General features: G+C 35.3%; 1 protein-coding gene across 4 annotated transcripts in view; it reads left to right on the plus strand.

The window, feature by feature from the left end:
- LOC105495244 (ubiquitin specific peptidase 24) overlaps positions 1-19841 on the plus strand; it is a 149884-nt gene that overhangs the window by 49147 nt on the left and 80896 nt on the right. For all 4 annotated transcript variants that reach the window (XM_071092605.1, XM_071092601.1, XM_071092597.1 and 1 more), the window contains exons 6-19: positions 1932-1967; positions 2581-2646; positions 3831-3896; positions 6706-6780; positions 7337-7495; positions 8987-9101; positions 9303-9406; positions 11631-11738; positions 11940-12035; positions 12126-12287; positions 12489-12536; positions 17846-17953; positions 18648-18797; positions 19400-19531. In XM_071092605.1, coding sequence (XP_070948706.1) covers positions 1932-1967; positions 2581-2646; positions 3831-3896; positions 6706-6780; positions 7337-7495; positions 8987-9101; positions 9303-9406; positions 11631-11738; positions 11940-12035; positions 12126-12287; positions 12489-12536; positions 17846-17953; positions 18648-18797; positions 19400-19531 — 1425 coding nt within the window. The remainder of the gene's footprint in view (positions 1-1931; positions 1968-2580; positions 2647-3830; positions 3897-6705; positions 6781-7336; positions 7496-8986; positions 9102-9302; positions 9407-11630; positions 11739-11939; positions 12036-12125; positions 12288-12488; positions 12537-17845; positions 17954-18647; positions 18798-19399; positions 19532-19841) is intronic.

Raw genomic sequence — 19841 nt, forward strand, 5'->3', positions numbered from 1 at the left:
CATGGTCACCAGGGCTCTGCACTTGCCTGTGGGTGAAGCTGGCTTCAGAGCCTTCCTGCCTGCCTCACAGGATTCCTGCTTTCTCTTTGTTTTAAGCTTCTGAGCTTTTTTCTTTTCTTTTTTTGTCAACTCAGCTGTATGTTTTAAAATATTGTATGTTTTTATCCAGTAGTATTATTTTTAGTTGGAGAGCCATTTAGGATACCTAGATAGAAGTCTACTAAATTTTCAGGGCATTCCATTCTGCCTTCGTCCACCATCTACTGAAATCATTCTCATTAAGGCACCAACACCTCTCCATGTTTCCAGATTGGAAAGAAATGTCCCTTGACCCCATCAACAGCACTGGTCCCAGTTGTTCTCTTCTTGGAGATGTTTCTTGCTTGGCTTTCAGGATCTACAGTGCCTTGTGTTTCTGCTTGCCCCCAAGCCATGTTTCCTCTGTTGACTCCTTCACCTCTATCCAGTTTTCTTCAGTGCTTCCTCTCTTTATTCACTATACTTTCTCTAATGAATTTAAATGTCATATTTCTGCCGACGGGCCTCCAATTTATATCTCTGTGGCCCAAACCTCTTCTCTTGAGTATACCAGACTTGAAGAGTCAGTTATCTCCTTTTGGTTGCCATACAGAGTTCTCAAACTTAGTGTGTCTGAAATGGAATTTCATTTTGCCTCTCCGGCCTTTATTCTCCTTTTTAGTAAATAACATCATCATCTATCTAGATGCTCAAGCCAGAAACATGGGAGTCGGCCAGGATTCATTCCTTGAATAAAGAATAACCAAACCATAAACAAGTCCTTTGATTTAATCTCTAATATGTCTCCATTTGACCTCTCTCTCCGGCTTCTGCTGCCGTCCTTCTCCATTAGTCTGTGAACTACCTAGACACTGCACTGGCTTTCTAACTGGTTGTGTCTGACTATGTCTCATTCTCCCATTCATCCATTCCATTCCATTCTCCACAGAACTGCAAGAATGACCTTAAAATATAAAGCACTCTTTTGCTGAAAACGCTTCTGTTGCTTTTTTTCTAATCATGGTCTGTAAGTGTCTCCATGATCTACATTCTTTGCCTCTCTGTATAACCTCATCTCTGCCACTCCTGGCTCACCATGTCGCAGCTGGGAGAGTTTTTAAACACAGCAGACTCTTTTCTGCCATCCCCAATCAGGACCTTTACCATTTTAGCCTCACTGCCTGGATTGTTCTTTGAACAGCTACATCTGTCTCATTGTTTAAAGATTATGTATTCAGAGAAGTCTTTCATGACCACCACCCCAAGTAGAGGAAGCTCCTGTTTTTCTTTTGAGGCCTTTTTGTTTTTCCTTTCATGGGACTTAGCACAATCTGAATTATCTTCTGTATATGATACTCTACTTGGTTTTGTTGACTCTGCTAGAATGAGATTCGTAAAAGCAGGTACAACATCTCTTCGTAGTCACTGTTCTGTGTCTAGTCCCTAGAACAGTGAATGCTCAAAAAAGAAAAGAAGAAAAGGAGGAGAAAATAGAGCTTGCTTAAGAGCATTAATTAATGATCTAACTGGGACTAAAACTTTTAATCGCTGCTGATTTACTACTTTTTATGTTAATAATTAAGTTTTAATTTCTAAAATAAAACTTTTTTAAAGAATTTAACTCAAGTTATTCTGTATGTTGGAGAGCTGAAACAACTGATCTCAGCTATCCAAAAATGCATAGATGTTCCACATTGTGGCAATTCCATCAAAATACAGACTTACAGACTCCCAAAATTATGTACAGTAATGTTAAAGACATATTAGGAAGCATTTGGGAAAAAACTTTGAAAATAGTTTCCAAACTTTTATGATTTTTCCTCTAACTTTTCACTTAGGATAAAAGAAATGTAAGGGTTAATGGGGAAACTTTTATATTGCCATCTCAATTTTTTTTTTTTCTTTTCTCATAGGAGCCTCATGGATGGGTTGTGGATTTGGTAAATAAGGTATATGACTTTTGTTAACATTGTCATGTGGTATATTTTCAGTTTTCTAATGAGATGTCCTAGAGTTTGGTATGTAAAGCAAATGGCAGCTGCAGAGAATAATAAAAATGCTTTAAGGAGTGGATTTCGTATTTTCTTCCCTTTTTTGTATGTACAATATTAGCAGGTAAACATCAGCTTTTGGACTTAGTACTATCTGCAGTATGCCACAGGAGCAGTAGAAGGATCGATGCAAGGCTTCTCTCAAGACCAATGTTACAGAGCACAGTGATAAAGTCGAATGTTAGCTTTAGTTCCTTGCTTAAATTATTAATATATAACATTTTAAAATTAATTTGTGTAGTATAATACGATGACTGCAGTCAATAATTACTTAATTGTATATTTTAAAATAAAGAATGTAATTGGATTGTTTGTAACTCAAAGGATAAACGCTTGAGGGGATGGATACCCTGTTCTCCATGATGTGCTTATTTCACATCGCATGCCTATATCAAAACATCTCGTGTGCCCCATAAACATACACACCTACTATGTGCTGAATAAATTTTTCAAAATAAAACAATTAAAGGGAAAAATAAACTAAATTAATGTGTGCCTTTTTTCTTCTCAGTTTGGAGAATTAGGTGGATTTGCAGCAATCCAAGCCAAGCTCCATTCAGAAGATATAGAACTTGGGGTAAGTTAAACCACTGTCTGTGCCCAGTGTGGGAGTTCATTTCATTTGCGTTGGTATACAGCCAGAGGGCACGGTCTGGACATGCCAAGTTAAATGTCAAATTCAAGGTTTTCATCTTTAGAGGAGCAGATTCCACAGTCCTGATAACCAAAGAAATGTTTACTCCTAATTATAATCAAATTGCCATGTAGAGTTTTTTTCCTCACTATTTTTTCTTTACCTATGGAGTTTTTCTCTTAACTTGTAATGGTTACATGAAATTATCTTGCTATTTAAAGTTGGTTGCTATATATGGCAAGTATATATATGCATAACAATTTTATGGCTCAGTTAAATGATTGTATAAAATCAGAATTTACTTCATAGACTCAGGCACAAATAAAAATACTTTAACAGAGTTGTTTAGTAAGCTTTTTGGTGTTACAAAAACTTTTAGATAACAAATGGCTGTAACATGGGAGCTTAGAATCATCAGGTGCAGTGTTTGTATCAACTTCATTTTCTCAAAACATAACCTCATAGTAAGGGGAATAACTAATCTTTAATTTTCAGATACTGTTGACCTGTTTGTTGCTGAGAGCACTTTATTCTTTTCTATAATTAATAATAATTCAATTAAAAACTATTACGTACTTGGCATAAATAAGACACTGCGCTATCTGCTGTAATTTGATAAATACAGAAAATAATGTGTTAAAATAACATACCCAAGTGTTACAGATTGTGCTTATAGTTGCAGTTATTTCTGTGAAACCATGACTAATCGATTCCTATTGGTCCCTCTCTGGGTGAAGGAAATAGCAATGGTCAAGGAGAGAGACTGATGGTGTAGTACTGTATTGACTCTTCCTTGCGACCTAGTGTTTATCCTAAAGATCAGATGTCTGCCAGATCAGAGACGCTGATGCAGAAGCCTCCTCTTGCTTCCCTGGAAGTTAATTAGGTTGTTGAACTGTCCTTGTGATCCCCATTGAATAGATCAAGTATGTTGGAAATGACTTTATTGGACTGACATCTTTATATCAATTCTTTCTATCCAGGAGTTTAGTTTCTCTAGTCTTATTCATGACTTGATCAAATCACTATTCAAACTTTTTTTCTGATATATGAAAAGAGATTTGTTTAATTTTGACAGGAAAAAAATCTTCTCAAATGTATTTCTAATCTTCACTGTCTTTTTCCAGGCTGTCTCAGCACTGATTCAACCCTTGGGAGTGTGTGCAGAGTACCTCAATTCCTCCGTGGTACAGGTAAGATTAAACCATTTCACGTTACTTCTGATGATTGAAGACGTGCAAACTGTAATAACTTCTTTTTATCAGGTTATTCAGAATGGTCTTTAATCCAGAGTAACTCCTTTTTTCACATTAGCTGTCCTTTTAATAAAAATGCCATCAGATAATAAAAATTATTGAATAATTTGAAGTATAGGAGACCTAACATTTGAGAAGGCTATTTACCTTTTCAGTTTATCATTTTATAAAATACAATTTTTATTTATTTTTCATTTTATTATCTGTAAAGTAGGCAGCATATCCTTATTTGCTTCACAGGATTATTTAAGGATTTAATGCCATTATGTATTGAATCAGATTAGTATGTATGTATTAAATCAGCTAGGCTCACTTACTGGCTCAGTCGCTCACTTCTGAATATCAGCTTAACAGCACATCTTGTCTGATTTCCTGCCTCTGTAGGATTGTAAGTCAGCAGGTCATAGAACAGTCAAAGCTGCGAGTGTTCAGTTTTCCTAATGCTAAAAGCCTATTCTACTACCTTGTTTCCTTCATTTCAATTAACAAGTTTTACCGAGCAAAATGTCACGTTGAAATACTTCTATTTATTTATTTATTTTTATAAATAAGTATATGCACCCTAAACTTTTATAGAGCTTTTACAAAATCACCGTAAATGGTTTTGAAAGCATGGTGTCCTTCTGGAGCAGTGTTTTTAAATGCACTGTTCCTTCTTTCCAACATCACGTTTACTTAGGGCTGCTTTAATAAGGGAGATAGGATTTTTTTTTAGTAGGTTCTGGAAATTTCTGTTATTTCTTTTTTCTTTTTCTTTTTCTTTTTTTTTTTTGAGACGGAGTCTTGCTCTGTCCCCCAGGCTGGAGTGCAGTGGCGCGATCTCTGCTCACTGCAAGCTCCGCCTCCTGGGTTTACGCCATTCTCCTGCCTCAGCCTCCTGAGTAGCTGGGACTACAGGCGCCCGCCACCTCGCCCGGCTAGTTTTTTGTATTTTTAGTAGAGACGAGGTTTCACCGTGTTAGCCAGGATGGTCTCGATCTCCTGACCTTGTGATCCGCCCGCCTTGGCCTCCCAAAGTGCTGGGATTACAGGCTTGAGCCACCGCGCCCGGCCTTTTTTTTTTTTTTTTTTTTTTTAAGACAGAGTCTCGCTCTGTCGCCCAGGCTGGAGTGCAGTGGTGTGATCTCGGCTCACTGCAACCTCCACCTCCCCGGTTCAAGCGATTCTCCTGCCTCAACCTCCCGAGTAGCTGGGACTACATGCATGTGCCACCATGCCCGGCTAATTTTTGTATTTTTAGTAGAGACAGGGTTTCACTGTACTGGCCAGGCTGGTCTCAAACTCCTGACCTTGTGATCCACCCTCCTTGGCCTCCCCAAAGTGCCAGGATTACGGGCGTGAGCCACCATGCCTGGCCAATCTCTGTTATTTCTAAATGTTAAATGCTTTCTTTAGATGTCAAGGTAATCCTGCAAGAGTTTTAGGTGAAATAGGATGGCTGTTTATATATTTCTCCATTCTGTATATTAAGCTCTTTAGAAACAGCTAATGTTCCTTCAGTTTATTAAGCATATAAATATAATCATTAATTTCATAGTTGAAACATGAAGACATAAAGAGACAAAGTGATTGGACTTTTTAATATTTTAATAATAAACATTAATAATTTAATAATCAGGGTCAGGATTGGGTTTTAGACACATGCTCTTTACTCATGCCTTGCTCTCTGGAAGGGAATTTAGCATAAATACCCCAGCTGCTAACATTAAGGTCTTTAGAAATTCCAGATTCAATATATAAACAGAGTGTACTTTAAAAAGAACAAGAAGTGTATGAATTCCCAACCAAGCACATCTGACTTCATCTTTATTTTAATTATATCAAACCATCCAAAATTAAATTTCAGCAATAAATTCATACAGTACATGTTACTTACATAACAGTTGTCTCTACCACTTGCTACTTGTATGACTTCAGAAGACTCTTATTTAACTTGTGTGCCTCAATTTCCTAATTTGTAGAATGGCCATAATAGTAATAGCTATCTCAAGAGTTGCAGTAAGGATTAAACAGCACATGCTGAAAAGAACACTATGACTCTCTTAACCGTAACAGCTCTCTCTCCTTCCTATACAATTGGCATTAAGTGTAAATGAAGAAATTCTATCTGGATAAATGCCTGATGTCATTTTAGCTCATTGCTAATGTATTCTTGGCTTTGACAGCCAAATATTGTTTATCTCTTTCTTCATCAGCTAAGTTTTAAATATTTTCTTACTTAGATGGAAGTGGTAATTTAGATGTATTAATGGCTAATACTTTACCATTCTCACATACTCTTTAGAGTTAGTTTTCTGGTTGTGTTACCATTCTGGAGCAGTGTATTGTATGAATCTCATCTATAGGCCTCATTCACATCAATAAGCAAAAGTCGTTCATATGACAGCATATTTTCCATGGTCTGTGTTTACATTCATTTTTAAAAATCAAACACAAAATATTTATTATAAAAACAGTGTTTTAAAAGTTAGACTGTGTGTCTTGAGTCACTCTTCAAAATTACCTTTATAAGATGGTAATGACAGAAATTGTACTTATATTGAAGAAACTGAGGCACCTAAGATTAAGCAGAATCAGTTAAGGGTTTATTTGGCAGTATTAGCTAGTTAGTAGCTGCTCTGATATGAAAATTTTTATCTTTTCATTGCACCCTCTCTTTTGCGAATTGTAGATGAAGAAGTATTCTCTCTCTACTTTTGGGACAGCTTCGGGAGTTCTTAATAACTGTAGCATTTTATTTCTACAGCCCATGCTAGACCCAGTCATTCTTACTACAATCCAGGATGTACGGAGCGTAGAAGAGAAAGACCTCAAAGACAAGGTAAACGCTCTCTCCAGCCAGATACACCCTAGTGCCAGTTAGTTCACAGAAGCAGAGCCAGGACTTAGCAGGGTTCATACACTTTGGATTCTGGTCACATGCATTCACATCAAATTAACTTTACATTTCCTAATTAAAAAGTACTGTTTCTGAAGCACCATTGGTGGTTGTTGCCTTAGTCAATAGAGTTAATACAGTGAGTAAGTTATACCATTCAGAATTTTACTAACATGATTTTGATGGTATCACAGTTGGCGTAGAGGAATCTTTAAAATAATAGTGTTAAAACTTACCCAGAGTTGTTTAAAGCAATTTTACCATTTAAATTTAACATGATTTATTTTGTCTAGCCTAAATTTTTCACAGGACCATTCCCTTTCCTTTACTGCTCACCTATGTGCTGTTTTGTTTCTAAGCAAAATGAAGTTAATTGGCTTTGTAAAATATCAGATACTGCCAGACCATTGTTACCCAGTATTCTTGTGTGTGTTATAAGAATTGGGATCAAAATGTTTTTACAGTTCCTTTTTTGTTTTTTGTTTTTATTCAATAAAAGAGATTAGTTAGCATCCCTGAGCTCTTGTCTGCCATTAAGTTACTTTGCATGCGCTTCCAACCGGATCTAGTGACAATTGTGGATGACCTTCGACTAGATATTCTACTGCGCATGCTGAAATCACCACATTTCAGTGCTAAGATGAATTCTCTCAAAGAAGTAAGTTTTGCATTTGTTTCTACAAGACTTAATGCGCAGATACTAAGTTCTACCAAAATGTGTGCTTATTACTATAAAAATGTTGGGAAATATGAATAATTTATTGTAATCATATAAAAAAGAGGTAACGATTCTGTATAAAACGTTGTATATCATTGTTAGTAAAGACATCTTCTCTGTTACTTTCAAAATTTATGTCTGAAATATTTAAAATATGTAGTGTTTTTGTGAAATTTCCTAGAATATAATCCCTTAGAATGTACAGTTTGAGACTTTTGCTCTAAGGGTACAGTTCATTTTGTTTTATTTCAGATGTAAGTTTACTTCAATCTTCTAACTGGGGTTGGGACAAAAACAAAATGACTGCAACAGTGTTGGTCGAAGCAAAATGATGGAAATAATTTTCTGTAGCTTTCTGAACTTGCTATCATATCCACAGAAACAGCACAGTTGGTTTTGGTGTGTGACACATGGATCCAATGCAGTTCAGTTATAATTCAGTTATTTTTCCTTCAGTTTTGTATTGGTTAGGATTCTTGGCTACCAGTGAAAGAAACTCATCTTGAACCATTTTAGGCCAAAAGAGGAGTTTATTGAAATGAGACTGGATTATTTCACATGAATGAAGGGTTTACTAGCCAGACCAAGAAAGGGTGGGCACATGTGGGCAACAGAACAACTAAAATTTGCAACCTGACCGCTGTCAGGATTCTGTCCAAGTCTCGTGCCTGCTTTTCATAGTATGTTGGCCTTGCTCCCTCTCTACCTGCATTTGGCATTTTTCATATGGTAGAGATCAAGACAATGAATAGATCCCATGTTTCACATCCTGTGGTTCCCATCACCAGAGAGGGACTGACTTTCTGTATATGAAGTGTCTTCTTGACACTTCTGTATACTTTCCACATATAAAATTTGGAGGAAGTGCCTGGTTGAGGTATGGGTTAGATGTTCATCCCTGAGCCAATTAGCAGTGGTCCAGGGAACGAGAGCTGTAAGAATGACTCCATGTTCCTTTTTTTTTTTTTTTTTTTAAGATGGAGTGGTGCTGTGTCACCCAGGCTGGAGTTCAGTGGCACAATCTTGGACCACTGCAACCTCCGCCTCACAAGTTCAAGCAATTCTCCTGCCTTAGCCTCCTGAGTGTTTGGGATTACAGGCACCCACCACTATGCCCAGCTAATTATTTGTATTTTTAGTAGAGACGGGGTTTCTCCATGTTGGCCAGGCTGGTCTCAAACTCCTGACCTCAAGTGATCCGCCCACCTTGGCCTCCCAAATTGCTGGGATTACAGGCGTGAGCCACCGTGCCTGGCCCTCCATGTTCTTTTTAAAGGGACATCACAAATGGTAGTCTGTTAACTTCTTATAACTGGCCTTTGATACATTTTGGCTAGTTATCGAAGCACATTGTAACATTGTAAAAATTATATACATATGAATATTTGATAATGTATATTAGACTCAGTCACAATAATCTTATCTTTTTAGGTAACCAAACTAATAGAAGATAGCACTTTATCCAAATCTGTGAAGAATGCTATAGATACGGACAGATTATTAGATTGGCTAGTTGAAAACTCAGTTCTGTCAATTGCACTAGAAGGTAAGTTGCTTTCAAAAAAAATAAAAATTACCTAACATAATTTAAATAGTATATCTTTGTATTAAAAAGTATACAAAATTGTTGCTTTGACTGTATTAGCCCTTAAATGATCTTATAACAAGTTATTATTTTGAATTAATAGAATTGTATTTAGAGAGTCAGTGTTCACTATATCTGACTTTCTCATGTTTCTTCAATTAGGCAACATAGACCAAGCACAATATTGTGACCGTATAAAGGGAATTATTGAACTCTTGGGTAGTAAATTGTCGTTAGATGAGCTCACTAAAATTTGGAAGATACAGGTAGGTGGATCAGAATTATTTTTGCCTTTGCCTAACGTTTTTGAACTACAGGAGAGGGAGAAGGGTGGTGAGTGAGCAGGGAAACGGACTCTTTATCTTGCTTTAAACAGAGCAGCTATACCTAACCCACTTTACAGTTTCAGGTTTTTATTAAGATTGTATGTATAAATCCACTTGCCACAAGAAGTTTCAAACTGCTGATCTAGTCTGGTCTTTTCATTTTTTAGATTAAAAAATTTTTTTAATTAAAATGTTAAAATTTTAAAAATTTTTTAAAATTACCTTTTTTTAGATTAAAAAATGAGAAGGTTATATAGCAGTTAGTGACAGAGCTAGGAATAGGTATGTGTCTTTGTTTATCAATGTAGTGTTCTTTTCATTATATTATTTTCATTAATAATTTTTTCCCATTTAGTCCCTATTAAATAAAGATGATAGATGAGTTTGTAGATCTCATCTTACTAGGACTGTCAAGAGGTGTGACAGAATCCAACATAGTCTTCAATTTCTCTTTTCTTCACTTTGGTCATAGTCCATTTTACTGGTTTTCCTAACTTTCCTGGCATTCCTCCTTGAGTCCCCTTTACTAACTTATTCGCTTCTACTTTGACTTTATTTGGTTTTTTCAAGCCTTAGTTCTTAGCCCCTTTCTCACTGTATTCATAAGTCAATTGCAGGCACTCCTGTGACTTTGACTGCATTTGTATGCTATTGACTCTATGAATTATATCTCTAATTCAGATCTCTTCTTGGAGCTCCAATGTAATATATCTAAATATGTAACACACGTTCCCATGCATAGTGCGTTGGCATCTCAAATTAATTATTTCCCAACCTAGTCATTCTCCAGTCTATTTCATTAATGGTATTATTCTTCATCTAGTTGGTAAGCCAGAGAAAAACCTGCAGCACTTTTTGACTGTATCAACTTAGTCACTGTATCAGTCAGAATCTAGTCAGGAAGTAGAAATTGTGCTAGGTATATCAAACAAAGGGAATTGATTACAGGGGATTGTTTACAAAGGTGTTCCTAAGTAAGGTAGAGGAACAAAAAAGGAGAATGTTGGAGAAGCAAAAAGAAAGAAGGGGTATTAAGTTCACAGAAATGAAGCTGCTCTTGGAGGCGCTTTTACTTGAAGTGCTGGAACTGTCAGAGAGGTGCTACTGCCACCAAGGTTTCCAGAGTCCCTTGCTGCCACAGCCAGCATCTGCATCCACTCTGAGCCTAAGCCAGACGTACTTCATCCTGCCACTCATCTCCCAGTGCTTCTTCTCATTGGCAGAACATAATAGGAAGTTGGCTGGCAGAGGAGTTTGGGAAATGTAGTTGGCAGGCTCCCAGCCCAGCATTACAGAGCCGACTGTAAAAAGTCAGGTCCAGGAGTAAAAGAAAACAGTCCTGGGTCCCAAGATATTACTTCCCATGTCTTGACTTTGGTGGAATACACTCATATAATTTTGTTTTGCGAATATAAATTTTGAATCCACATAAGGTTGAAGATTTAGTTTGACGATTAGAGACCATGATTTATATGTTGTATATTCCTACTACATTCAATGAATGACTCTATGTGCATAGTATATATTGAGAAAATTCTTAAGAAATTGAATCTTAAAATGTCCTCTTTCAAGTCTCTCACACGATGAACAGTGAGGCATAACAGTGACATAATTGAGGTTATAAAGTGAATTTAAACCTTAAGGTTGACAATAGGGTCTATAGCTCTGCAGCAAAGACTTACTGCCAATGGGATAAATAAACATTAATTGAAATCACAAAGTATCTATGAGTAAAATAAGAAATGAGGCAGGTAATACACTCAATTGGAACCTTCAGTATCATTTATAAAATGCCGAAAGTGAGTACATTTGTTTTATAATTCAATCTGTTTAAATCTTTTAGCAGTTGAAAATATTTTGTTCTTTTCTTGAAGTGAAATATGTCAGATTGAGAACTTGATTCTTGTGTGTGTGTGTGTGTGTGTTTTTCCATTGTCGGTTTAAAGAATTAATGCTGCTAGGAATTTAAATAAGGCCAGCTGATAACGATTAATAATGGTTGCTTCATATAGTCTTGCCAATATTATGCAAGTGGATGCTGATTAGACCAGAGTCGATTTATCTTTGTTATATTTTTGCTTGTGCTTCTGTAAATTGCTAGGGGGAAGACTTAGGTTGTTCCAAGTTCCACGACTTAACTTTTTGCCAATGTTTCCTTTTCCAGTCAGGACAATCATCTACCGTGATTGAGAACATTCATACTATTATTGCTGCAGCAGCTGTGAAATTTAATTCAGATCAGCTTAATCATTTGTTTGTTCTCATTCAGAAGGTATGTGTTCAGTCAGACATGCTTCCTTTTAAATTTTCTTAAAATAAGCTCTTTTGTGGTCCTGAATACCCTTCCTCCCCACCAATTAGCAGTGTTTAAGTGTACTTTTCTTACGTTATTGTTTTTAGCTCAAGTTTAAAATTTCTGCATATTTTGCCAGTTTGATCGTGAAGCAATTCCTGTGTCTTTTCCATTCTACAGAGCTGGGAGACTGAGAGTGATAGAGTAAGACAGAAGCTATTGAGCCTGATTGGACGAATAGGCCGGGAAGCTCGCTTTGAGACCACTTCTGGAAAGGCAGGAGAATCAAATGGATTTTTCTAGCTACAAATGCTCAAAGCAGCTATTTGCGTATTGGCTGGCTGATTATATGTAATATTATTGTAGGTATTAGACGTACTCTGGGAACTGGCTCACCTTCCAACCCTGCCCAGTAGCCTTATTCAGCAGGCCTTGGAGGAGCACCTGACAATCCTTAGTGATGCGTATGCAGTGAAAGAAGCAATCAAGAGGAGCTACATCATCAAGTGCATAGAAGATATTAAGAGGGTTGGTTTCAGCTTTTATCTGATTTTGTTGTTAAAGCAACAGTATTCCCTGAGTAATTAGAGCCAAATAATTTTCCTCCCCTATTATGTAAATTAAACTAAATGCTGTATCTGGAAGCTCTTACCTTAAAGTACAAGATCGGGAAATTATAGGTATTGCTTTTACCAAGTCACTTATATTTCTCTTAAAATGAATTTTCAGCCTGGAGAATGGTCAGGTTTGGAAAAAAACAAGAAGGATGGATTCAAGGTAAGAATTTGCAAATGGAACCAACTAAAAGGTATACTAGTTTAATAATTTCCTTTAATAAATTACATTACAATTTTAAAATAATAGTATGTTTTAATGTTTCTTAATGTTCATATTCAAATTTGATGTCTAAAAATTTGTTTATGACTTATGCTTTATTAAAAGCTTGGGAGTTACTCCTAATGGGAAAACAAATCTAGGGTCACATTCAAAGAGTTAATTTTCTGAAATTAAAATTAAAATCTTCTAATTTTATGAAAAGTATATAAGAAGATTTTCAACTTAGTTTTTCTTTTTAAAATTAAATCTAAAGTATGCACAATTTTAATAAGTACAGTGGATTCTAAATAAATATTGTGCTTGTTTTTCTCCCATAAGGGAGAAATGGAGGAACAGTCATAGAATGAGAGAGAGAAAGGAAGGAGGTTCAGTCATCGATGGCACATAGTAGTGTTTCAGGTTCTTCATTTAGACATATTCCTAAAGTAATTCTATAGGCAAAGTCATTCAGTGAGTATCTGTTGCTGGGGCTTGATTTTAGAAGGCAGGGTTGGATAGTGACTTGTATAAGAGGGACTGGGACTGTAGGTTACTGTGAACTTCTGGACTTTCCTTGGAGGTGGTGGTTAGCAGATTGAGTGGTAATGATTGCAGCTCTCCAGTCCTTACGCCTCAAGCCTCTCCTCTGAGAGGGCTGATCACAGCGGCCAGCTCAGTGGACTGTGCTGCTGTTGTTGCAGCAGCACTAATTGGAGCAGTGTTGTCCTTCCACCTAGACCCTCAGGATGCCCAGACCAAACTTAAAGCCTAGCACCGGGAAGGCTTCTACTTTCTGATTTTCATTTTATTATTAACATAAGAAAAGTTTTGGTAGAATAACTAGTGGCTTAATAATTTCATTGGTAAAACACATTGTTTGACTTTTGTTAAGTATTTATTTAAAGGATCTTGGATACCGCCAACTAATTTTCATTGGTATATTAAGAGACTCTTAGCTCAATGGGCTTTTATTTCTTATGTTGTGTTTGATCATAAAGTTTAGTTGGGGGCATTGAAGAACTTTGTGTTTTGTATTTCTGACACTGAAATGTGACCAAGTGAATTTTCTACATGTAACCCAGCTTTAGAGATTTTAAAAGGTATTTGCAAACTGGAGCTGGTAATTCTCAGGTTATGAGGAATTTTTCTTTTAACTCAACAACATTGCTTTCTTTTCACTCAGATACAATTTGAATTTTCCCAGTTTCCTTAGCTCAGTGATTGAGATAATTTAGCAACCTCTCCTTATGATTACAATTCATCCATAGTTATTGAAGATGTTTAGAACCTTCAATAGTAATAGTAAGAGGAAAAGGGTATCCATAGAAAAATGGTCTTTTCTTCTCAGCAACAGACACGTTTCTTTGTATATAAAAGGTCAAAGCTGAATGGACTTTTCCCTCCTCCAGGGAAGTGGCGTTATGAAACCAGAATATCCCTCCTGACCATTATTCCTTCCTTGTTACAGCTAAGCATTACTTAGCTTTTCTAGTCAGTTGCATCACTGCATCTTTATTGCTTCTCTTTGCAGTCATTTCATTTATGTCTGTTGTTTTATAACAAAACTCAAAAAGTAAAAGAATTTTTGGAGTTATTTAGTGAGACTTGAAAGTAATATTCTTTCTTTTTTATTTCCCCACTGCTCCCAGTAAAGAAATTCTGGTGTACCATTATTTCATTCTAAACAATAATATCTTGCCTTTTATATAGCACTTTTCAGTTTACTAAGTGCTTTCATGGACTTTTACAAAGTACACATTGCTGAAGGGGGGCAGTGGGAAGATCAAAGCCCCCTGGATATGGCTCCAGGCAGGGGGGTGAATTATTTACTTCCACTAAAGGTGTTTTTCTATGCTATGCCCTTTCCTGCCAGGCAGCAAGGTGGGCTGACTGGGGATTATGTCTCCCTGCCAGGCTACACAGAAACTAAGCAAAGGGTAAGACAAGATCACCCACTTCTTACTTCCCTCCTGCCCTCAGCTACCTTTATTCCCCCAACTGATTCCCCTTCCCTCTGCTTTTGATATTTTTAAAATTCCCAAGTTCCACTGTTGTGTTCAGAAATTCTGACCTTGATTTCCTAACTTTATTTCTATAGATTCTGCAGGGTACCCTTGGCTCCCTTGGTCCTCTTTCCTTTGCTGCTTCTATACCTTCCACTGTCTACCCCAATCCTTCCCTCTTATTTCACTTCTTTTTTTCTTCAATTAAAAAGTTTAAATGTACTCATCCAAAAACAAATTACTAAACCAAAAAAAAAAAAACAAACTCATTTTTCCTCAATTAGTTGTATCTGCATATTCCTTAAGTTGTTTATCTTCAGGCCACCTACCACAGTGCCTGACAGGCTTTTAGCAAATGTTGGTTTCCTTCCTCTTACCTCCTCCCCTTCACCCTATGAGGACACCAAAAGCCTCACTTAGCCATAGCTGAGTTGCCTCTACTTAACAAAACACATAACCGAAAATAAAAGTAGCAAAATGTCCTCAGTACAGATACTTTCACATGATGTGGTTAGTACAGGAGGAAATACTTTTAGAAATTGTCCTCCCAAGCAAAAATTTTTGCTGTGGTCCTAGATAAAAGGGTAGGTCTGGAAAAACAAGACAGAAGAGGAAGTGGGGATGTTCAACTTTGAGAAGAGAGAACTCAAGAAAATATGAAAGTTTTCTTTAAATACTTAGAGCATTGTCATAGAGAAGTTTCATTCAACTTACTTTTTATGTCTCCTAAGAAGTTATGCAGAAGCATGTTTCAGTATCAATGAACTTTTATGTGAGAACAGTCTGAAAACAGAATTCAGTCCCTTCTGAGGTAGTGAGTTCCTCATCATTGGAAATAGTAAGTCAGTCATTGTATAAAAAATGAATAAATATAATTTAGGCATAGGTTTGCAGGCTAAACCAATTGACCTCTAGGGCTTCATCTAATGTTGAGTCCAATTTAGACATCCCATTAGCTCCTACTTATGAAACCTCCACTCTGTGACATTATCAGATATCTTTGTTGAAATTGGAGAAGAGTAATTAAAATTTTTCTTATAACTTGTCACCATGTCATAGATAAGATGAAATAAATAACATCTTTCCTGTTTGCTAAACTTTAAAAGGGCTATATTAGAAATAATTCTTAAATTTTAATTTTATGGACTTTTTCTTTGAATTTTATTGTATAACAAGTTACCTTCAAAGGATAATTTTCAATATTAAATAAAAATAGTGTTACCATAATTGACTTAATTGGCCATCATGATACTTTTTAATATATTTGCTTATTGTTGAAGAGTTCATATTTATGTCCCAATTTTGTAATCCTTTTGGGAAGGTATCTGTTTGGATATGAACCTTACAGTTTTTATTACTGTCATTTTGCAACGTGTAGCAAGAAATAGTCTAGCTGGTCTCACTACGTAGTTGGCCTTTAATATATACTTTATTTCTGTGATTCCAAGATGCCAGTGATTGCAGCCTGCATCTCAGATTTAATAAGCTTGCAAAAAAGAAAAAAAGAAACTGTCCATTTTGCAGTTATGGACCGTTGGTTTAGATTCTTAATGAGAGGTTGAGCCTAAGCCTTTTTTTGAACAATTATGAACAGCTTCATGGGAGCACACTGCTTTGCATTGTATGTAGTAATGCTTTGGACCTCTCTGAAATCTTTAAGATTGGCTGTATAATTTTGAGGCATGTTATGAATATGGAGTTTTGTGTGCTTGTTCTATTTTGTAAAACTCAAGCTGCTTTTTTTCATGATTGAGTTATGTACACTACAAGTTAAACACCTTCTCTTGAAATAAGGTGCAGCTTAGGACAGAGAGATATTTAGTGTTGAGTGGTACAGCCCTTCACAGGGTATAAGTCTGTCATGCCAACTTCTCCTGGCTTTGGAAAATGCTTTAGTGTGAGACCACTGTTTTCTTTTAGTTTAATTATGTTGATGGACACAACTGGTTAGTTAGTGCTGCATTATAGTGTAATATTTTTTATAACATTTAAGTAACATATTAGTGATCCAAATTTAAGTGAGAAAGCCATTCTTGTTTGGTACTACCTATACCAGGTAACAACTAAAATGACAGGTAGATGAAGAAATACCTTTTGTGTCCAGCTAAGTTTGCACATACTCAGGTAAGCACAGCTATATAAAAACTTACTCCCCTGTGCCTAGTGGCTAGTGAGTTTCTTTTGACATAATTGTCTAATGCGTCAATTTCAGAAATGTTAAAATATATGAAATCTTTGTCTTAGAATCTAGGAAATATGGTATTTGCTGATTGAGGATTGGCTGATCTCTATGAGGCAAGGAAAAAACTATTGTGTGACAATAACACATTTACATATTCAATAGTGAGATGTTTCTCTACAAAGACAACAAAAGTGTATTTCCCCTCCACAAGGGTCTTCATCTTATACTAAGGTTCAATAGAACAAGGAGGCTTTAAAACAAAAAATTCAGCCTCTGAAGAATGCTGAGGAGTTAAGTTTTTACTCAGCTTTTTGGTTAGAGATTTAATAGTCATGTTTTAACTGAAATTCTTACCAATTTTGAAATTTCATAGTTTGAAAGATGCTATTTATTAAAAAGTAGTTGTCTTTATAAAGAGTATTACACGAACAGTAGACTTTTTAGATCTGTACTATGACGATCTGGATTGTCATATACCAGTTTCAGAAATAATATATTTGAAAGTGTTTTGAAAAATGTACAGTGTAAGTGTAAAATGTCTGTAATAATAAAAGTAGAATTACCTCTTATGAAAATGTTTTAACTAGGAAATACAGATTATGAATATTTTCTTTAATATTTAGACCACTATTGGTGTCTTGATCATGTCATTGGTATCTTAATCATATAATCATAGAAAGCAATATTCTTACTCCATTTTACTTACCATGCAGTTCAGTATTATCCAAGTTAAGCTTTGGCCATCAGTTTATTTTGTGTCAACATGACTTAGCAGCCTGTGCTACTTAATCTGTCCTCTGAAGTTGCTAATTCCTTGTCTGTTTTTTGCTGATGTACCCCTGTACATTTACTGTCACTTCACATCCACTCCTGTTTGCAGTTCTTGGCTTTAGGAAATTGCATGCAGATTAAGAAGTTGAAGACTGAATTATGAGTGCATGAAGATAAGCTCTAAATGGTCAATATAAAGAGTAAAATAATAAAATGTGTAACAAACCTGATTGACTTGGAAATTTTGTATAGCTAATAAATGAATCTCCTGTTTATTTCTAAATTTAATTAATGTAACTTCTTTTTAACTCTAGTCATCTCAGCTTAATAATCCTCAGTTTGTATGGGTGGTACCAGCTTTACGTCAGCTCCATGAAATTACTCGCTCATTCATAAAACAAACTTATCAAAAGCAAGACAAGGTAAGGGTATAGCTATTTTTTATTATTATACAGTTACTGGCATAACTTTTATAATAACAAAATATGGCTAAAATTGCTGAGTTTATAGTCACTATCTTTATGTTTATTAATGTAATTCACTTACATCATTTAATAATCTTGAGTTTAAGCATCATTCTGCTTTCATTTCTGTGGAGCTTTTTTTTTTTGGTATCTCCTTAACTCATTTTCTTTTTATTTGCTTAATTTTGAAATAATTAAGTTAAACCAATTTTTAAAAGTTAGAATGGCATTTTAAAAATTGGTTTGAAAAGATTAAAAAGCTTGTTGCTTGTTTTGTATCATAAAAAGATTAGTTTGCTTAAAGTACTAGAGTTTCCTCAGTATATAGACATGGGAAGAACGATCCAGAAAAGTATACAGGAAGTGAAATAGTTATTTTTAAATAACTTTAAACTTTTAAATAACTTTTAAATAGCTTTTAAAAAAAAAAGGAATATTTTTTAGATGGAAAATGTTAGTAGTTTATTAATTTTCTAGTAAATGTACATACCAGATTGATTTTGTTTACTTTTGTTTAGGAAATATGAATGAGGAAATTCTTATGTTTGCTTTGTCTCATCTGGGACTACATATTTAAATAGCAGCTTGTATTAAACCAACAAAATAACTGCAAATTCTCATTACCACTTTTCTTTTTGTTATTTTCGCCAAGAGCATTATTCAAGACTTGAAGAAAAATTTTGAAATAGTGAAATTGGTAACGGGAAGTTTGATCGCTTGTCATCGGCTTGCAGCTGCTGTGGCCGGGCCTGGAGGCTTAAGTAGCTCTACACTAGTGGATGGCCGGTACACTTACCGGGAGGTATCAGGCCTTGTGTTTTTGCTTCATGATTTACAACATTCATTGGACCTTTTTATACTTTTACTATAAAAAGAATTTTTGTTAGCTGTAACTATAAAGAGGTTGTGTGAGGTATCTTTGTAGTGATGAAACAGTTTTGTATCTTGATGTTTGTGAATTATCTTTCATATGATGAAGGAATAAACATCTTTTTCTTTGTTTTTGATCTGAAATAATAATTGCGAATTCAGTGGATAATGGGTTTTGTTTTTCAAATCAATTGATTAGCAATATTATAGTTCTTTAAAAAATTAGGAAAAAATTTGTTTTTTCCTAATTGTGAAATTAGGAAAGTTGTGAGTTTGTAGTGTTTTACTCTGAGATTGCTGAAATTACATTTTATTGACGTCCAAAATCAACCGAATTTCTAATAGACTTGAGATAGATAGCTGCTATTACATTGTACTATCAACTTGTAAATAGAATTCTAATATTTACTTTACCCTAAATTATATGAAAAAGGATTAAGTAAAACTGTTGTTAAAACTTAAGAGTTTTGTTTTAATGTTGCTTTTAGGAATGAATGCCTGGAGTTAACTAATTAGCATTATTTCTTTTTGCAGTATTTAGAAGCACATCTAAAATTTCTGGCATTTTTCTTGCAAGAAGCTACTCTGTATCTGGGCTGGAATCGTGCCAAGGAGATCTGGGAGTGTCTTGTAACTGGCCAGGATGTTTGTGAATTAGATAGAGAGGTAAGAAGATGGTAGTGTGGATAAAGTAAGGCAGAAATATTTAAATATTTCACTTTTTCTGAAAAGTGTTTTCACATCTTCTAAACACTTTTCAGTTTATATAAGCATAAATAGTATGGGCCAAGAACTGTAAGTGCTAAAAAAATGTTTTATATAACATGTATTCATGATAAAAATAAATGTATGAGTTCTTTGGTAATTTTGATACCATTCTGGATAAAATACCAAGTTTAACCAAATGAGTATAAAGAATTCTAGATATATTTAAGTTTTTTCCCCTCCATATGAAACTAATTTTAAATTATCAACA

The sequence above is a fragment of the Macaca nemestrina genome, chromosome 1, assembly GCF_043159975.1.
Source record: "Macaca nemestrina isolate mMacNem1 chromosome 1, mMacNem.hap1, whole genome shotgun sequence".
Taxonomy (NCBI): Eukaryota; Metazoa; Chordata; class Mammalia; order Primates; family Cercopithecidae; genus Macaca; species Macaca nemestrina.